General features: G+C 39.0%; 1 protein-coding gene across 1 annotated transcript in view; it reads right to left on the reverse strand.

Moving 5' to 3' along the window:
- asap3 (ArfGAP with SH3 domain, ankyrin repeat and PH domain 3) overlaps positions 1-15,154 on the reverse strand; it is a 45,697-nt gene extending 30,543 nt beyond the window's left edge. The window contains exons 1-4 of the mRNA XM_060879064.1: positions 15,047-15,154; positions 14,831-14,963; positions 7,982-8,054; positions 17-162 (exon numbers count right to left, since the gene is read on the reverse strand). Of these exons, the coding sequence (XP_060735047.1) occupies positions 17-162; positions 7,982-8,054; positions 14,831-14,963; positions 15,047-15,066 (372 nt within the window). The 5' untranslated portion in view covers positions 15,067-15,154. The remainder of the gene's footprint in view (positions 1-16; positions 163-7,981; positions 8,055-14,830; positions 14,964-15,046) is intronic.
- Positions 15,155-16,422: the final 1,268 nt, after the last annotated feature.

Genomic DNA, 16,422 nt, shown 5'->3' on the forward strand with positions numbered 1-16,422 from the left:
ATAGCTGAAGTCTCACCAGAGTTTTGAGGAGCGTTGTGACCTCCCGTGTGAACACTGCCAGGTTAAGGAACCCTGTGGAGATCTCATTATTCTCCTGAGATAGATGACTGTTTCCCAGGTTCTCCAAAATCTCAATGTATTGCTCGTTATACTCTGCATGACCTAAAACACACAAAATAGGCAAATATATACATAACTTGTGTCTATATACAAGTAAACAAAAATTAGGTTGACCTGTAGTCCATGCACACAATATTTGTCAAAACAGCTTATCTTAGCTTGCTTTTCATGTTAACATTTGTTGTAAGAGAAAAGATTTCCATACATTTTTGATAAACGACTAAAAGCTAAGTGTGGCTAAGCTGTTAAAGCCTTTCACAGATTTTTACCTCAGTGAAATACACAGTTTACTTTATACACAGTATGTTTATTATTTCTATGTGATTACAATTCTATGAACATTTAGAAAACATTTATAGAAATTTATATTTAAAATATAATATTATTCAACTATAAAGAGCATAGCAGTTAGCAGCATTAGCTTTGTCACAGTACTTTTAAACTGGATCTCAAGCAAAAAAGAAAAGAAAAATAAAAAAGTGGACTTTTTACTAAATTATTATTGCTATAGCCTGAAAAAACACTGCAACAAAGTGTATTTGACCTTTACCTTAGCTGTAAACTAAAATTTGAAAAAAAAGAAAAGAAAAAAAAAAAAGCTTGCTAAACAACACCAGAGTAATAAAACCATAGGATAAATCAAAAAATTGCTGTAGGACAGAAATGGTGTTTGTAATTGTTTGTAGTTATATTTAATGCTATTGAACATTCACAAAACAATTAATTCTTATTATAATTAAGTTATAATATAAAAAATTATATTAAGTTATAATATAAAAATATTTTATAATATAAAAATCAGCTAATCATGTGACCAAGAAACCATAAAGTGCAAATGACATATTGAGGACGTTTCCATGTATCCAGAAGTACAAACATACTTTTCCATTTTTTCAATTCAATTGTATTTGTGTAGGACTTTTAACAATGGGCATTGACCCAAAGCAGCTTTACAGAATATAAGAAATGTAGTACAAAAATTTCAAGATTATTATTAGGGATTTATCCCTAATGATTAAGCCTGAGGTGACTGTGGTGAGGAAAAACTCACCCTCAAAAACCTCATCCTCATTTGAGTGACACTGTAGAAAGGACTGTCTTTTCACTGTTTATAACAGTTTATAATCACACCCTTCGGTCAGATACAGTCCCACAATTGTGTATTGATTAGGAGGTTGCATTGGGATGGACAAAAAGTAAAGCAAGTGGAGAGGAACTAGCGTAGCTGCTGTTCATACTTCTGGCTACATGGGAAAGTCTTCAGGATGGTTGTATCTAGATATATTCTATATTATGACAAAAAAAAGACAACATATTCTTAAAAAAACTATTTTAGTTCCAGAATCAATTTATATTCATGTTGCAAACATTGTACAAATCACTTAAACCAATGTGCTAGTCCTGGTTAACCCTTTCAGTACACTGGCAGTCATTCCATTGGCAGAACTGAAATCGACTTATCAAGCAGTAAAAACAAATGAATTCCTTTAATGACGTCTGTTGTAAGATTGATAACGGCACTGTTGGGTCTCTGTATACAGAGTATCATGACTCATGATGAGCTCAGTGATGGGAAAGGAAACAGTTAACCTCTTAACAATAACAGTGGTACAGAGATAAACCAGACAACACAACTAAAGACAAATTAATACACTATATACAACTGATGCAATAAAATTACAATATTTATCCTCTACTGTGAAGTGTGACATCACAAACACATTCAATGCTGAATGCAGCTTTCCAAAACAAGTGATCTCTGGTAAAAAGAAATGACCAGAAACATTTACATCATTTGGCAAATGCCCTTATACAGAGTGACTTACATTTTATCTCATTTTTATACAGCTGAACAATTGATGGTTAAGGGCCTTGCTCAGGGGCCCAGATATATCAGCTTGGTGGATCTGGAATTCAAACTTCCAATTTATAGTCCAACACCTTAACCACTAGGCTACCACACCCAGAAACATACGTAAATTCAACAGTGAAAATAAATGACTGAATTAACCGCATGTAGTCCAGAATATTTCATTAAAATAATGGTCTCATCCCTGTTTTATAACTGTTTCAGCATAACCCAATAGAAGTTATTACGAAGACTTAAATCTGCGGTTCTCCTGTGCATAATGAACATCCCAGTTTCCCTTGAAATGCATTAAAACCGAGCAAAAGAACACACATGAAAGCCACGTCATTGTAAAAGTTATGCTTAGCTATTGACACACAGCATGAGATAAAAGGCTTAGGACTTTTGATTTCTTATCAGAACACAGGCATAAACACACTGCAGGCAGACACACACTCAAGACATCAAAGAAGGTTTAGCAGAGCTCACACTCTCTGAAAAATGTGTTAGACACAAACACAAAGCAGCTCAGCTGAACCGCCATGTGTGCCACGTTACATAAACTACAGCCAGGCCGTAAACGTAAATCCTTCGTGTTGCTGTAAATGCTTTCACGTCTATGCTGTTTTTGTTCTAAAGCTATTCAGATTTAGATTTCAAAGACCGCTGAGATTATAGTAGGGATGTTCAGATGGTTTAAACGGGCTACAATAAAAAGAAAGTTCTGAGGTTGTAAGTGAAGTGTTTATTGGTTGTGTTGGAGAAAATATATATTCAGGTCTACGAGAATAAATTACAGAAGTGGTCTGACTTCACCTCCTATATTAAACAATATCAAACAGAAGGGAACTTACATCACTGATGGCTTGACTGGTTTCAAACACAAGCCAAAGTTATATGAGCCTTTATATAGGCAAAGGAAACAAGGTAAAGCTGAAAAGCCAGTGATCAGCGTGTCAAAAATTAAAGGAATAAAGCACCTGGGTGGACGACATGCTAGAAAAATAATCAGTGTTTTTTTCCACTAAATGAACATCCTGAAGTGTTTTATTCCTCTTATAGCAAAGGTATTTACTAAAAAAAAAAAAAAAAAAAAAAAATATATATATATATATATATATATATATATTTATATTATACATTATATATATATATATTTTTTTTAAAAGAGTCTTGGTGGTTTGTCACCCTTCGGTAAATAATGGTGAGTTAGTCTGGTGTGGCCTATACGGCATGGTTTATTTCAAATAAATTGTTATTACAACATTCTCCCCATTGGTGTAAAATGTAATGGTTGATTTAGGGCTTAAGGTCTGAAGCTAGATAAAATCAGCATGTAGAGTTTCACTATGAAGCATGAAGTATAGTAGTTTTATTAATTCTCGTTGGAGAATTGTTTTTTTTTTCTTGTTATTGTTCATTTTCTACTTTCACTGTACTTACTTTGGCTGTGTCAAGTAAAATGTTCTTCAAAGACAACTGGCAATTGACCTTCTTCATTCTTTCCGAGCATTTTTTTAATGTATGTGAAACAAATAACGGTTAACATGATCACCTTTACCTTATCATCACATTATCAGAGAGCATTTGGCAGACAGTCTTATCCAGAGCAACTTAGATTTTTATGTAACTGGGCAATTAATGATTAAGGACCTTGCTCAGGGGCCCAGCAATGACAACTTGGTGGACCTGGGATTCAGACACAACCTTTTAAAAGTAGTCCAACACCATAACGGCTAAGCTACTACATCAACACACACCATAATCAGGGTTCCCACTCTTTTTCAGAGAATATTTTCCAGGACTTTTCCAGGACATTTCAAATTTAGCAAAAAAAGACAAGGCTCACAGATTTGCGGCCTAAATGTTCTTCTCTCCAGAAGTCTTAAAAACAACGTACACTTTATGGCTATTACTTATCTATACTTTTAAAGACAATTTGTCATGTGAATGAAATATCAACATTTATAAAATAAAAAGACCGCACATATTAATACCCTTTCCTTTCTCAGGCCAATGCCGTCATGCATGCTTTAGTTTGCTGTGCATTCCCCTTGCACATGATATTCAGATTAACAAGGTTAATATAACCTGCTTTCCCGTCACCATTTGCTGAAAACATTTGAGCACTTAAACCATTCCTAGCACCTGAAACCGCCAACACAAGACTGTGTCATCCGTCACAGCGAGATTAAACAGCATAACAAAAAACCTGTCAAAACTCAGCGTCCCTGTACAGAGTGCTTTCTGTTACTAATTGTTTTGACCAGTTGTAAACTGTTCTTTAAATGATCAAGAATATTTAAAAATAATCATTTTCCAGGACAACAAAATTTTTTCCAGGACAATTTATGTTTTCTCTCATTTTCCATGTGTTTTCCAGGACTGGAACATTGGTCAATAATTTTCCAGGATTTCCAGGTTTCCTGGGGAACCCTGATAATGGTGTCTTAAGCAGTTAAGGCTCTGGGTTGTTGATTGGAGGATCAGGGTTCAAGCCCAGAAATGCTAAACTGCAACTGTTGGGCCCTTGAGCAAGAACTTTAACCCTCTCTGCTGTGTCATGTCTGACTCTGTGCTCTGACCACAACCTCCAAAGTTGGGATATGTGAAGAAAGAATTTCACTGTGCTATAATGTATGTGTGACAAAAACAAAGGCTTCTGTTCTATAGAAACTATTACTGCAACACCATGAATATGGGGGAAAAAAAATTGCTACCATATCTGATTCAACACTTAACATTTAGAACATTGGTAGACACCTTAATCCAGAGTGACTTACATTTATTTCATTCATATAGCTGAGCAGTTAGGGGGCTAAGGGCCTTGCTCATGGGGCCAGCAGCTGCAGCCTGGTGGTGCTGAGATTTGAGCTCATTTGAACTCATAACCTCAAGCTTATGTTGTGTATTTTAAGATGTTTTAACTTCTAATCCAAGAAAACTCTGAAAAGGTCACACGATCTCTCTACTCGAACACCAATCACTGGATTAAAGTTGCATCACAATGGCTGATGAACCAATTAGAATGCGTGTAATAGTGCAGTGCAGGGTTCAGGGTGAAAAGTTCAGCTCTTGTTTATGAACATTCAAGATATAAGACACACGACATGTATTATAGTGGCACCATTGTAAAAGACAATTACACGGCATTACGCGAGATCCCCACCCTGGCAACGAGGTTTCAAAATATCCATAGCAGATAATAGTTCATAATTGTACTTATTTAAATAAATCGCACAACTGCGATACCAATATATGCTCTACATGACTGTGTTTAGTAATAGTTTAGAAAAAATGACTGATTTCTGAATCAGAAAGTCATAAATCATAGATACACCTCACCTAAATATTCTGAAGGCATAAATGAATGAGCAGGGTCATGACCTCTTTTTCACACACAGCATAATGAATAGGAATGTGGCTTAAATATGGGTTGAATACGAGAGAGAGAGAGAGAGAGAGAGAGAGAGAGAGATGATTCAGAGCTTCATCAGATACCCCAAAGGGAGATTGGACCCAATGAGGCCAGGAAACCGGGGCCTCACAGACTGTACTGCCTTTACCGGAATAAACCATCTGAGTCTGGTTAAGGAAAAGAGGGGGGAAAAGGCGGGGGAGTGTGTGTGTGTGCATGTGTGCGTGTGTGTGTTAAAAAGAGGGGGGAGGTAGTGTAGGGGTCTACAGTCAAGCATTACAGTGACTCATAATCTATCTGCTTCCCAAATGTGAAGCACTTTCTGACGGTTAACAATCCATTTCCCAGAAACACACATCATACAGGTCAGGTTAAAAAACAGAGAAAAAAAAAGAGAGAGAGAGAGAGAGAGAGAGAGAAAGAGGCAGAGAGCGAGAGAGAGAGAGAGAGAGAGAGAGACAGAGAGGCAGAGAGGCAGAGAGAGAGAGAGAGAGAGAGAGAGAGAGATATGGCTGTTTGTTCTTAATGAAGTTCTCAGATCGGGGGAGTTTACAAAGCTGCAGTTCTAACAGGCGTTTCCGTATTTTTACAGTGAGTCATCATGTTTAGATGAAGGAGAAATAGGAAGAAGAAGAAGCCAATAAGGTGTCAAAGCCCTCAAGAACCCTCAGAGCATTCGTGCAGTCCGTGTACACCAGCGGACACCAGCGGACGATGCTCCCTTTCGATTCACTGAATTGTGATTCATTTTCTATTACACCAGCACTGATAGTAGTTCAAATAACATCGCTGTGCTAATACGCTTGTTCTAACAGACAACAGTTTTAATACCTTTGAATAAAAAAAGTCCTTTGAGTTAGATGTGAAAGATCCCTGGAAAAGAATTGCATTCATTTTAAAATTAATACATCATACTATCAAACTGAACAGGTGTAGTTAATGCTGCTGCTGCGATAGCCAATCAGACGAGCCCCTTTGGCTCTAATTAGTTTGGATTATTAAAACAACAGTGGAGCAAATAACTAGCTGGCAAACATCTCAAATATCTGCGAGTCTTTAGGGCATAGGTCACTAACAGGCGGACCACGGTCCGGGTCCGGACCCAGAAGCAGCCCAATACGGACCCGGACCTACAGCCAAAACAAAAGATTATGATGTGATGAGAGAGAGATAGAGTAAAGTTACACATGAAAGAAAGATAGCGATACATGTAGAAAACAAAGGGAGAGAGACAGACGAGTGAGACGGAGACTGAACTCTGTTCACACTTCCCACTACACCAGTGTGTCATATGTTCAGAAACCGTGGCACTTATTAAAAGTGGCAATGTGAAATGCCATTATGAGACAAAACATAAAGGTTTTGAACAAACATATACACTAAAATCTGAAGCCAGCGTCCCTGAGACAGCTTTCCCAGGTCTGAGGAAAGTAGCCCTATACATCCTGACCATGTTTGGCTCTACATACAACTACAAGGCAGCTTTCTCTACAATGAACATAATCAAATCTAAATATGGTTCCGGGGTCACTAATGAGCACCTCCACATGTGTATGAGAACGGCTCTGACTCCATTCAAGCCCAGGTTTAACATCCTGCCAAGCCAAGCTAGAGCGCAGTTCTCTCACTGAGATATACAAGGGAAAGTTAAGCACTTTATTTAAACATACACAATTTTCACATTTTATTAATTTTTTCATATTTTGAAATGTAGCCCTACTTTTATTTATTTAATGAGAGAACGTTATACATATCTACAATCATACATATGTTCAGTGTTACGTGACAATAAATATTGTCAAAAGGTTTTTGAATTGTACTGAATTTATTTGATTTGATAGTCAGGTATTGATTTCTTGCAGATGTTGATACTACTAGGCTACTTAAATATATATCACACTAACTAGTTAGACATTATGATCTTCCGGACCTTTGCTTCAAGAAATTTTCTCTTACTGGACCTCTTTAAATTTTAGTTGAATACCTCTGGGGGGCACGGTGGCTTAGTGGTTAGCACGTTCGCCTCACACCTCCAGGGTCGGGGTTCGATTCCCGCCTCCACCTTGTGTGTGTGTGTAGTTTGCATGTTCTCCCCGTGCCTCTGGGGTTTCCTCGGGGGAACACCGGTTTCCTCCCCGGTCCAAATACATGCATGGTAGGTTGATTGGCATCTCTGGAAAATTGTCCCTAGTGTGTGAGTGAATGAGTGTGTGTGTGTGCCCTGCGATGGGTTGGCACTCCGTCCAGGGTGTATCCTGCCTTGATGCCCAATGACGCCTGAGATAGGCACAGGCTCCCCGTGACCCGAGTTAGTTCGGATAAGCGGTAGAAGATGAATGAATGAATGAATACCTCTGCTCTAAGGTTTAATGGACAAATTCTAATCTCTGTTAGGACAATTTGAACAAGAATGGTTTATAGTAGGTAGCCTTGGATGACTTTCCTGTTCATTCCATGACTTTCCCTATGTACAAACATTCCTGCAACATCTGTCTTATTCATGTTTAGTTGCCACAGCTCAGCTGTTTCCTCTGTTATGTGAAGTGTTAAATGTTAAGAGACTTGCGAAAGAAAAAACAAACCCAAACACTCACTCAGCCCAGACGTGTGGATGCCCTTCACCAACTTCTTCATCCGCTGGAGACAGCTCTGGTCCTGCTCCAGAGCCTGAGACAAGACAAAGAATGATCTGTGTTAATGCACAGTATCTACACAATCCTGCAAGCCTGTTTTGGATTCATCTCTCTGTACGAGACCGTGAGTGTGTTTACCTGAGCACATTACTGCTGAGTCAGCAGACTCACCTAGCTACAATACCAGTATGTACAGGAAGAATTAAAGAGGCAGAAGGTGGAGATTACAGGTGTATCCTAAATGCTAGCAGAAAAGCTCTTCTTAGTATTAACATGTAAAAATAATGGTCATTGAAAAATGTGTGGTTCCTTGTTATTACATTTGTTTGAAATATCATAGCTTATGTTGAAATATATATTAGTATAAAATTAGTGGAAGCTGAGAATTGTTATCCAGCAGCATATACAGAACCTATATGGCCAAAAGTATGACGTATGTGATACCTGACCATTACACCTATAAGTGGCTCTTCGCCAACCGGGTGGATAGTATAGAACAATTGTATAAAATGTCTTTACATGCTGTAGTTTTACAATTTACTTTACTGGAACCAATGCCACTTTTCAACCAATGCAGTTTGAGCGCTGTTTTGGAGCCAGAACCTAATTTAAAATCTTTTTTTAAGTTCTTTCTTTTTCGACACCCAAAGCACCGGCTCTGAACCAGGAAAAGTGGTTCATAAGCATTACCAAAACATTGCTGGTCTAGACTTAAGAACCGCTTGCGTCAGGGGCTGGGGCGGGGCTGAGGGCGGGGCTACTTTTAGCACCTTTGATAATGTTTACTTTAGCGCAATATGATCAATTATCAGCACACATGACAGTAGGTAGCTACATGCTAAGGCTAACTGTTTTCTGTGTTAACAATAAAATAATGTTATGTACTTTCTCGATTGCAACCTCAAATAATGTTACAAATTACATGGAGCTGCATGAACACGTTGGATTCGCTATGTTTGGATGCCAATGTAGGTTCGCAAAGCCATGAGCATTAACAGTAAAGCAACATCCGCTATTGTTGATGTGTTTGTGTTTGCCGCTGCTGCACTAACGTTGCTGGGAAAGATGAGACGTATACAGTGACGTAGCACTCGGCTCTGTGATGGCTCTCTCTCTCTCTAGAGTCTAGCCTATGGAAAGGCAAACGGGTTCTTAGAAGGCTCGTCAGTGGAACCAACTTCTGTTCCAGCATGACAGTGCCCCTGTGAACAAAGCAAAGCTTCATGAAGATCTGTTCTTTTATCATTAGGTGCCCAGCAGTGGCAGCTTGGTGGAACTGGGATTCAAACTCCTGACCTTCCGATCAGTAGTCTAACAGTCCAAATATTGGACTACAGGTGCCTAATATTGTCCCTCTTGTGCCACCAAAACAGATGAGAGACATCAAAATATGGACTCCACAAGACCTCTGAAGCTGTGGTAAATCCTTCAAGTCCTGTAAGATCCTTTTAAGTCCAGTACATCTAAGAAATGCTCAAATTGAGAACAGGCAAATCTGGAGGGCAAGTCAACACCTTGAACTCTTCATGTTCCTCAAACCATTCCTGAACAATCTTTGCAGTGTGGCAGGGAGCATTTTCCTGCTGAAGAGAACAGAATAGAATAGAGGCCTTTATGTCACATTACAGTACAGTGAAATTCTTCCTTCACATATCCCAACTTTGAGAGTTGGGGTCAGAGCACAGGGTCTACCATGATACAGCACCCCTGGAGAAGTGAGGGTTAAGGGCCTTGCTCAAGGGCCCATCAGTGGCAGCTTGGCAGTGCTGGGGGCTTGAACCCTGATCCTCTGATCAACAACCCAGAGCTTTAACCGCTTGCACAGCCACTGCCCCAAATAAGGGGTCTCGCATATCTCAGTTTATTATCAAGCTGTGGTCTGAGCGCAGGGTCAGACATGGTGCAGCGCCCTTGGAGCAGGGTCTTGCTCAAGGGACCAACTTCGATACCTTCTGATGAATAACTGAGCGCCTTAACCGCTGAGCCACCACGTCCCCACTGGGTCCGTACTGATGCCAAAGAAGTGTAGACTTGGTCTGCAGCAATGTTTAGGTAGGTGGTCCACATAACATCCGCATGAATCTCAGGACTCAAGCCTTCAAGAGCAGAACATTGCCCAGAGCATCACATGGCTGACACCGGCTTACCATCCTCCCGTAGAGTATTCTAGTGTGATCTGTACCCCAAAGCAGCAAACACGCACAATTTTGTATTGTCAAATTCGCTCAGATCCTTACACTTACAAAATTACACTTTTTTTTGCTTCCAGCACAATATATCCCACTCCTTGACAGGTGTCTGTGTAACCACATGAACAATGTTATTCACTTCACCAGTCAATGCTTTTAAACTTATCGCTGCTTGGTGTGTTTATTTACAGAAGCATGCGATTTTATAAGTCCTCTCCTTCACGTTCATGTTTAAATGTATTTCTGCATTTATCATTTTAAATACAATAGTTTTTACTTTTTAAATTTAAACAGTTTCCCCAAAACAAGCAGATTTGAGTGCTGAAATCTTTATCAGGAAGATTGATAACAATATTAAACAGTAAAGCTTAATGGTTGTTTTATTTCAGTGTTCATTTGTCTTTCTATTATCCTAAAACTATTGGTTTGTATTTGGATTTATTGCCATAATAAATGAAAACATTTTATAGAATTGTCTTGAACAAAATTTTAGGCAGACAAATCATTACAAGATTCTTTAAATGTACTTTTGAAATGGTTTTCCAGTTTTCCGTCTATGAAAATTTGTTCTGATAAAAATCATCGATGTCTCATGACATTAAATATCAAAAGTATACGTTTTATAGACAGATTAGTGCAACAATATAAACATTTAGGTGTTTCCTCGCCCTTCAATAAATGCCCATGGGTCAATCTAGAATAGTCTATATAACTATATGCAATTTGGTCATGTCTGGATTTGAAGGAATAGATGCATCTTTTCCCCACTATGGGTGTTTAAATGTTTGTCTGTTAGTGTGTTCAAGTTTAAAGCAAGAGAAATTCAAACAGAAAAAGAAAAAAGCTATTATTCTAAATGCCAGTACTAAGAAAGAATGAACGTATGAGAGCGAGCTGAATAGAAAAAGGAGTCAAATAATACAAGATAGAAGTCTTATGTTGTAACAAAAAGGGGGAAAAGATGCTTTCATCCCAATAGCTGACTAACGACATGTCGTAAATAAAGTGTGTGTTTGTGTGTGTGTGTGAGTGTAAAAGAGAAAATGAACATGCCCCAGCTGGTGTGTTTGTCATTGTGTAAACGGAGCAATCTGGCCATGCAGGTTTACATCCACAGAACAAATCCCACCCACGATACACTGGTACCAATGATGTAAACACACACTGCTTGTTCAGACACACTTTATCTCTGTAAGAGCTTTCTGTTTCGATTGTCACATTCTCAATTACTGAGCTTTCATATAGCTGAGCTAACTGAGCTTACACACACACACACACACTCACACACACACACTTGCACGCACGCACGTGCGCGCGCGCTCTCTCTCTCTCTCTCTCTCTCTCACACACACACACACACACACAAACCCAGAGGAAACACCTCACAGACTTCATCTAAGGATTATGTGAAGTAGTAACAGCAACACTACCTTAGGTGTCACCTGACTGCCTTATGTATAAATGTATTTCTGCATTTATCATTTTTAATACAGTACTCTTTACTTTTAAAATTTTAACGGTTTTCCTAAAACAAGGAGAAACAAGAATCTTGATTGTTGAGGAGTTGGAAGCATCAGAAATCAGTAGAGGCTCACATGATGCAAGTTTTGGTGTCAAGCCATAAACAGAACAGCTCGCTCATACAGCATGAATAAAAATATGTTTTGAGACATACACCCATAACACACCGCTGTGTTTTGTCTGGGCGGTGTTTAAATCAACAACTGTGCTGAATGCAGTCTAGTGTTTCTGGAAATTTCGTACATCTATTTTGTGCATCAATATTGAAATTTTTCAATATTGTCTAGCTTACTGTATTCATTCACTGCTACTTAGATTTATCAGAAATATGCTTAAGATTAAACTCAACCCCGTTCACTGTGCCATAAAAACACACTTTTCTACAGATCGCTTCTGTTTACAGCCCTGAGCATTAACCTTGGATCTTTAGCTCTCTCTTTTCCTCCAAACAAGCTTATCAGGGTTTATCTGAGGCTATGCAAATCAGTAACAGAGACACTGCAGTCTGATTGATGTACACCTCCCAGAAATGTGCATGTTTCTACTACTGAGTATTGCCCTCGAATACACACACACACACAATAATTCAAACCATGTAACGAGTAACGGTGCAGAAGAACAACGGATGACAATTTCTGCTTAAATATATGACTGCTTAACAAACAGTCTGGCAAAAAAAAGGAAATCAAATATCCAGTTTCTCCATGTTACAAAATTCAAATTGCTGTTTGAAGCAACTGGATGAAGATATGAGTATGTAGCGGTCTATATTAGCCTTGTATCACTCCAACGCAACTTATGCGTAAACACTCTAATTCTCACCCAATTCATTCCTTCTGTGTTAAATGCGGAAGTAAGTGTTTTTTTTGTTCAGTTTGTTTAATCAGGACTGGAGTGCAATTAGCAATTGTATATAAATACAGTGTGTTGAAATTTTCGTATTTTAGTGTGAGTAATTACAGGCACACTTCTATAATAAACAAGTACATGTTGTGTGTAAGTGTACACGTGTTGCTCTTCCAACACATTTTAATCGGATTTAAACAAAACCTGAACACCCTTCTAGGCCATACACTTCCAGCCAAGAAGTGACCTTACACACACACACACAAACACACACACCAGAATCACTAGATATCCCTCCTTTTGACAGAACCGTAAGAAAGTTTCAGATATGCACACAGCACATTAAGTCAGTACAGTCCAGGTATTTTCAGTACACATCCCCACCCCATCAGGAATTAAACACACACACACAGCTTCAGCCACACAGGATTACTGGCTCATGTTTCCAGGAATCACATATGCAATGCAAAACCCGTCAGAACATTGTTACACATTCAGACACAATGAACTCTATCCAAGTCTGAATCTATCAGCTGCCAAATAAAGACAAAATAATGTATATTTTATTACTGAATGTACGCATATAAATGTGCTAGACCCGGCTTCTCTTCTAAGTTGTGGTAAAAAGTGAAAGTAAATCTTTAATTACGCATATGGTGATGTGATTCAGTCCAGAAATTATACGGGCCAAACCATGAATTACATACGGGCGCTCACACAAGATATGAGCGTTGATCTGTATTTAACCCGCCTTGCATCTTAGAAGTTGAGATATTTGGGTGTAAAATGTTCCATATATAAAACCAGTTTATATGGTTACACCCGAAAGAAGGAGTGGATCGAGATCAGTTTTCTGGTTCGGTTCTTCTTTAATGCAAAGAAGAAAAGAAAGAGCACTCAAAACAATCCTAAACTACAGTATGTCTTTGCATTATTACATTTAAAGAGATTCACATTTCAATAAACCTCGCAGTAGTCATGAAGGAGACGTTTATTGGAGATTATGGAAGTCTCTAGTGTCAACACTTTGTAACAGTCAGACGTAAAGCTGTCACTTTAAGTAATTTCCACCAATTTATTTTGTATAGCACTTTTAACAATCCACACAGTCTCAACTTTAGCTACGTAAAGAAACAGGATAAAAATTTAAAGTTTAAAGTTTAAAATAATGATCAAGCCTGAGATGATGGTGATATGAGGAAGAAACCTAGAGAGAAAACAGACTCAGAAGGAAACCTCATCCTCATTTGGGTGACACTGGACAGGAAATATATGTAAATCAATGTAAATAATGTCCTTCCTACAACAGTTTGTAGACGAGTGGATTTGTGTAACGGGTCAGCGTATTTTCCGAGTACACCACAGACCCAACACTCATTCCTTCCTTCCAAAGTCTTCAAACAATAGCTGATAAAGAGCCGACCATAAAATAAACCACAAGAAAGGAACTGTATAATCGTGACCTTAAAAAAAAAGGAAAAAAGAAAGAAAAAACCTTCTACAGTCTTCTGTAAAACTTAACATAAGTACGTAAGTGTACATCTGTACAACTCAATAATAATAATAATAATACAATCTGCTGGGCTGTATTTATATAGCACTTTTAACAATGGACATGGTCACAAAGCAGATTTACAGAAATATATCAATTCAGGATATAAATGTATCCCTAATAAGTAAGCCAGAGGTAACAATGACAAGGGAAAACTCCCTGAGAAGACATGTGGAAGAAACCTTGAGAGGAACCAGACTCAAACCCATCATTATCTGGGCACACAGGATTGGTGTGATTAGAAATCATTTCCTTTCTATATTTGTGTACTATATTGTCAAAAAGGGCATTTGAAGTGTATCTTTAAGTTATCAACTGCTATTTCTATGTACGTCTATTTAAGTCCACCATGTTTTTTTGCAAAACCATGTAAACATGTGGGTTTTTGATGGGAGATAAAAGAAATAGCTAAACTATTTAGCATGTTTTTTTTTTTATTCACGCCAAATTACGTAAAACAAAAAGTCCCTAATGGTCCAGTTTGTTGTGAAACTTAATATAAGCAACAGAAACGTGATAATCACGACATCAAACCTGATTTAAAGCGTGTAGTTATGTAGATTTGTTTAAGTTTTTATACTAGTTTAAGCCATTGAGATTGTAAACAGAGGTTAGGTACGGAGCGCTCGCGCTTCAGGTGTCTCAGGTGTGCTGGACAGGTAAACGCACGCGCCTTGCACTGAAGCTCGCGCTTTCACTCACCTCTTCCATTCCCGTCACTGTGCTCCGACAGTCGCTAATTTTAGCCTGAAAACACGACGTGGAAGGCGACGTTATGTCCTCGTTCGCCAACAAGACGAAGTCTGAGATGTTTATTTTCTCCGGCATGGCGGCTCTAAAGTCCACGAGTCCAAAGTTTACAAAAATATCAACACAATCAAAATATCAACACAATCAAATCAAAGCCACAAGACTAACTGTTGGTTTAAAATCCTCATGAAAACATTTCCACAGAAACGGAGGCATATCCGCGAGCCAAAGTGCTCAGAGAGAGGGAGAGAGCGCGCGCTGCTCACGTCTCACTTACTGCTGTGTGTGTGTGTGTGTGTTGGGGGGTGTGCGTGTGCGCGTGTGCGCGTGTTGTCTTATTTTCACCCTCTCCTGCAGTAAAGCGTGCTCGTGAGCTAATCGTTGTACCGTCACGTGGGAATGTTTGGGTTTTCTATAATTGTCCTATTGTCCTATTTCTACTGTGTGTGTGCATGCGTGCTTATTGAGGATATATTGCGCGTTAACTTCGGCAAGACTGAACAAGCATAAATCAGGCAAATTATAGGTAGAAATTGTGCAAATGCACAAGAAGTTGCACCAAAACGTGCACAACGTCAAAAGGGGTGTTTCTGAGTTTTTTTTTTTTTTTGTACCTGTCTGTTAGTGTTATGGACAAATAATCCCCGTACTAAATCTAAAAAATAATAATAATCAAAAGAAACTTCTAGAGACTTCACAGTTTTAATTTTAAAATTAAAAATGGACTCATTCTATACTCATGCTGTTTGTCCATTGCAATGCTCTCTAAAGCCTATAGGGGGCGTATCTTAGGCTATAAAGCACCTCATTAGCAGGAAATTCATTGGTTTTTTGGTGTGTTTCTGGCTGGCTGTCTTCCACTCTCTCACTCACTCATTTTCTACCGCTTATCCGAACTACCTCGGGTCATGGGGAGCCTGTGCCTATCTCAGGCGTCATCGGGCATCAAGGCAGGATACACCCTGGACGGAGTGCCAACCCATCACAGGGCACACACACACTCTCATTCACTCACGCACTCACACACTAGGGACAATTTTCCAGAGATGCCAATCAACCTACAATGAGTCCAACAGTGTTGACAGTGTCCAACAACATGAGTTCTCCCCATGCCTCGGGGGTTTCCTCTGGGTACTCCGGTTTCCTCCCTCGGTCCAAAGACATGCATGGTAGGTTGATTGGCATCTCTGGAAAATTGTCCGTAGTGTGTGATTGCATGAGTGAATGAGAGTGTGTGTGTGCCCTGTGATGGGTTGGTACTCCATCCAGGGTGTATCCTGCTTGATGCCCAATGACGCCTGAGATAGGCACAGGCTACCCGTGACCCGAGGTAGTTCGGATAAGCGGTAGAAAATGAGTGAGAGTGAGTGTTCATAGCGGACATGTTGCCTCCAAAAGCAGACCCCTGCTTGGTTTGGTCTTGGTGAAAAATATTATTCGATTGAATTAAATTTATTTGTATACCGCTTTTAACAATTCGCATTGTCTCAAAGCAGCTTCACCAGTTTCGCACCACAGTTCACCACAGACCCAACACAAATGTC

This window comes from Tachysurus vachellii, chromosome 10 (assembly GCF_030014155.1).
Source record: "Tachysurus vachellii isolate PV-2020 chromosome 10, HZAU_Pvac_v1, whole genome shotgun sequence".
NCBI classification, from domain to species: Eukaryota; Metazoa; Chordata; class Actinopteri; order Siluriformes; family Bagridae; genus Tachysurus; species Tachysurus vachellii.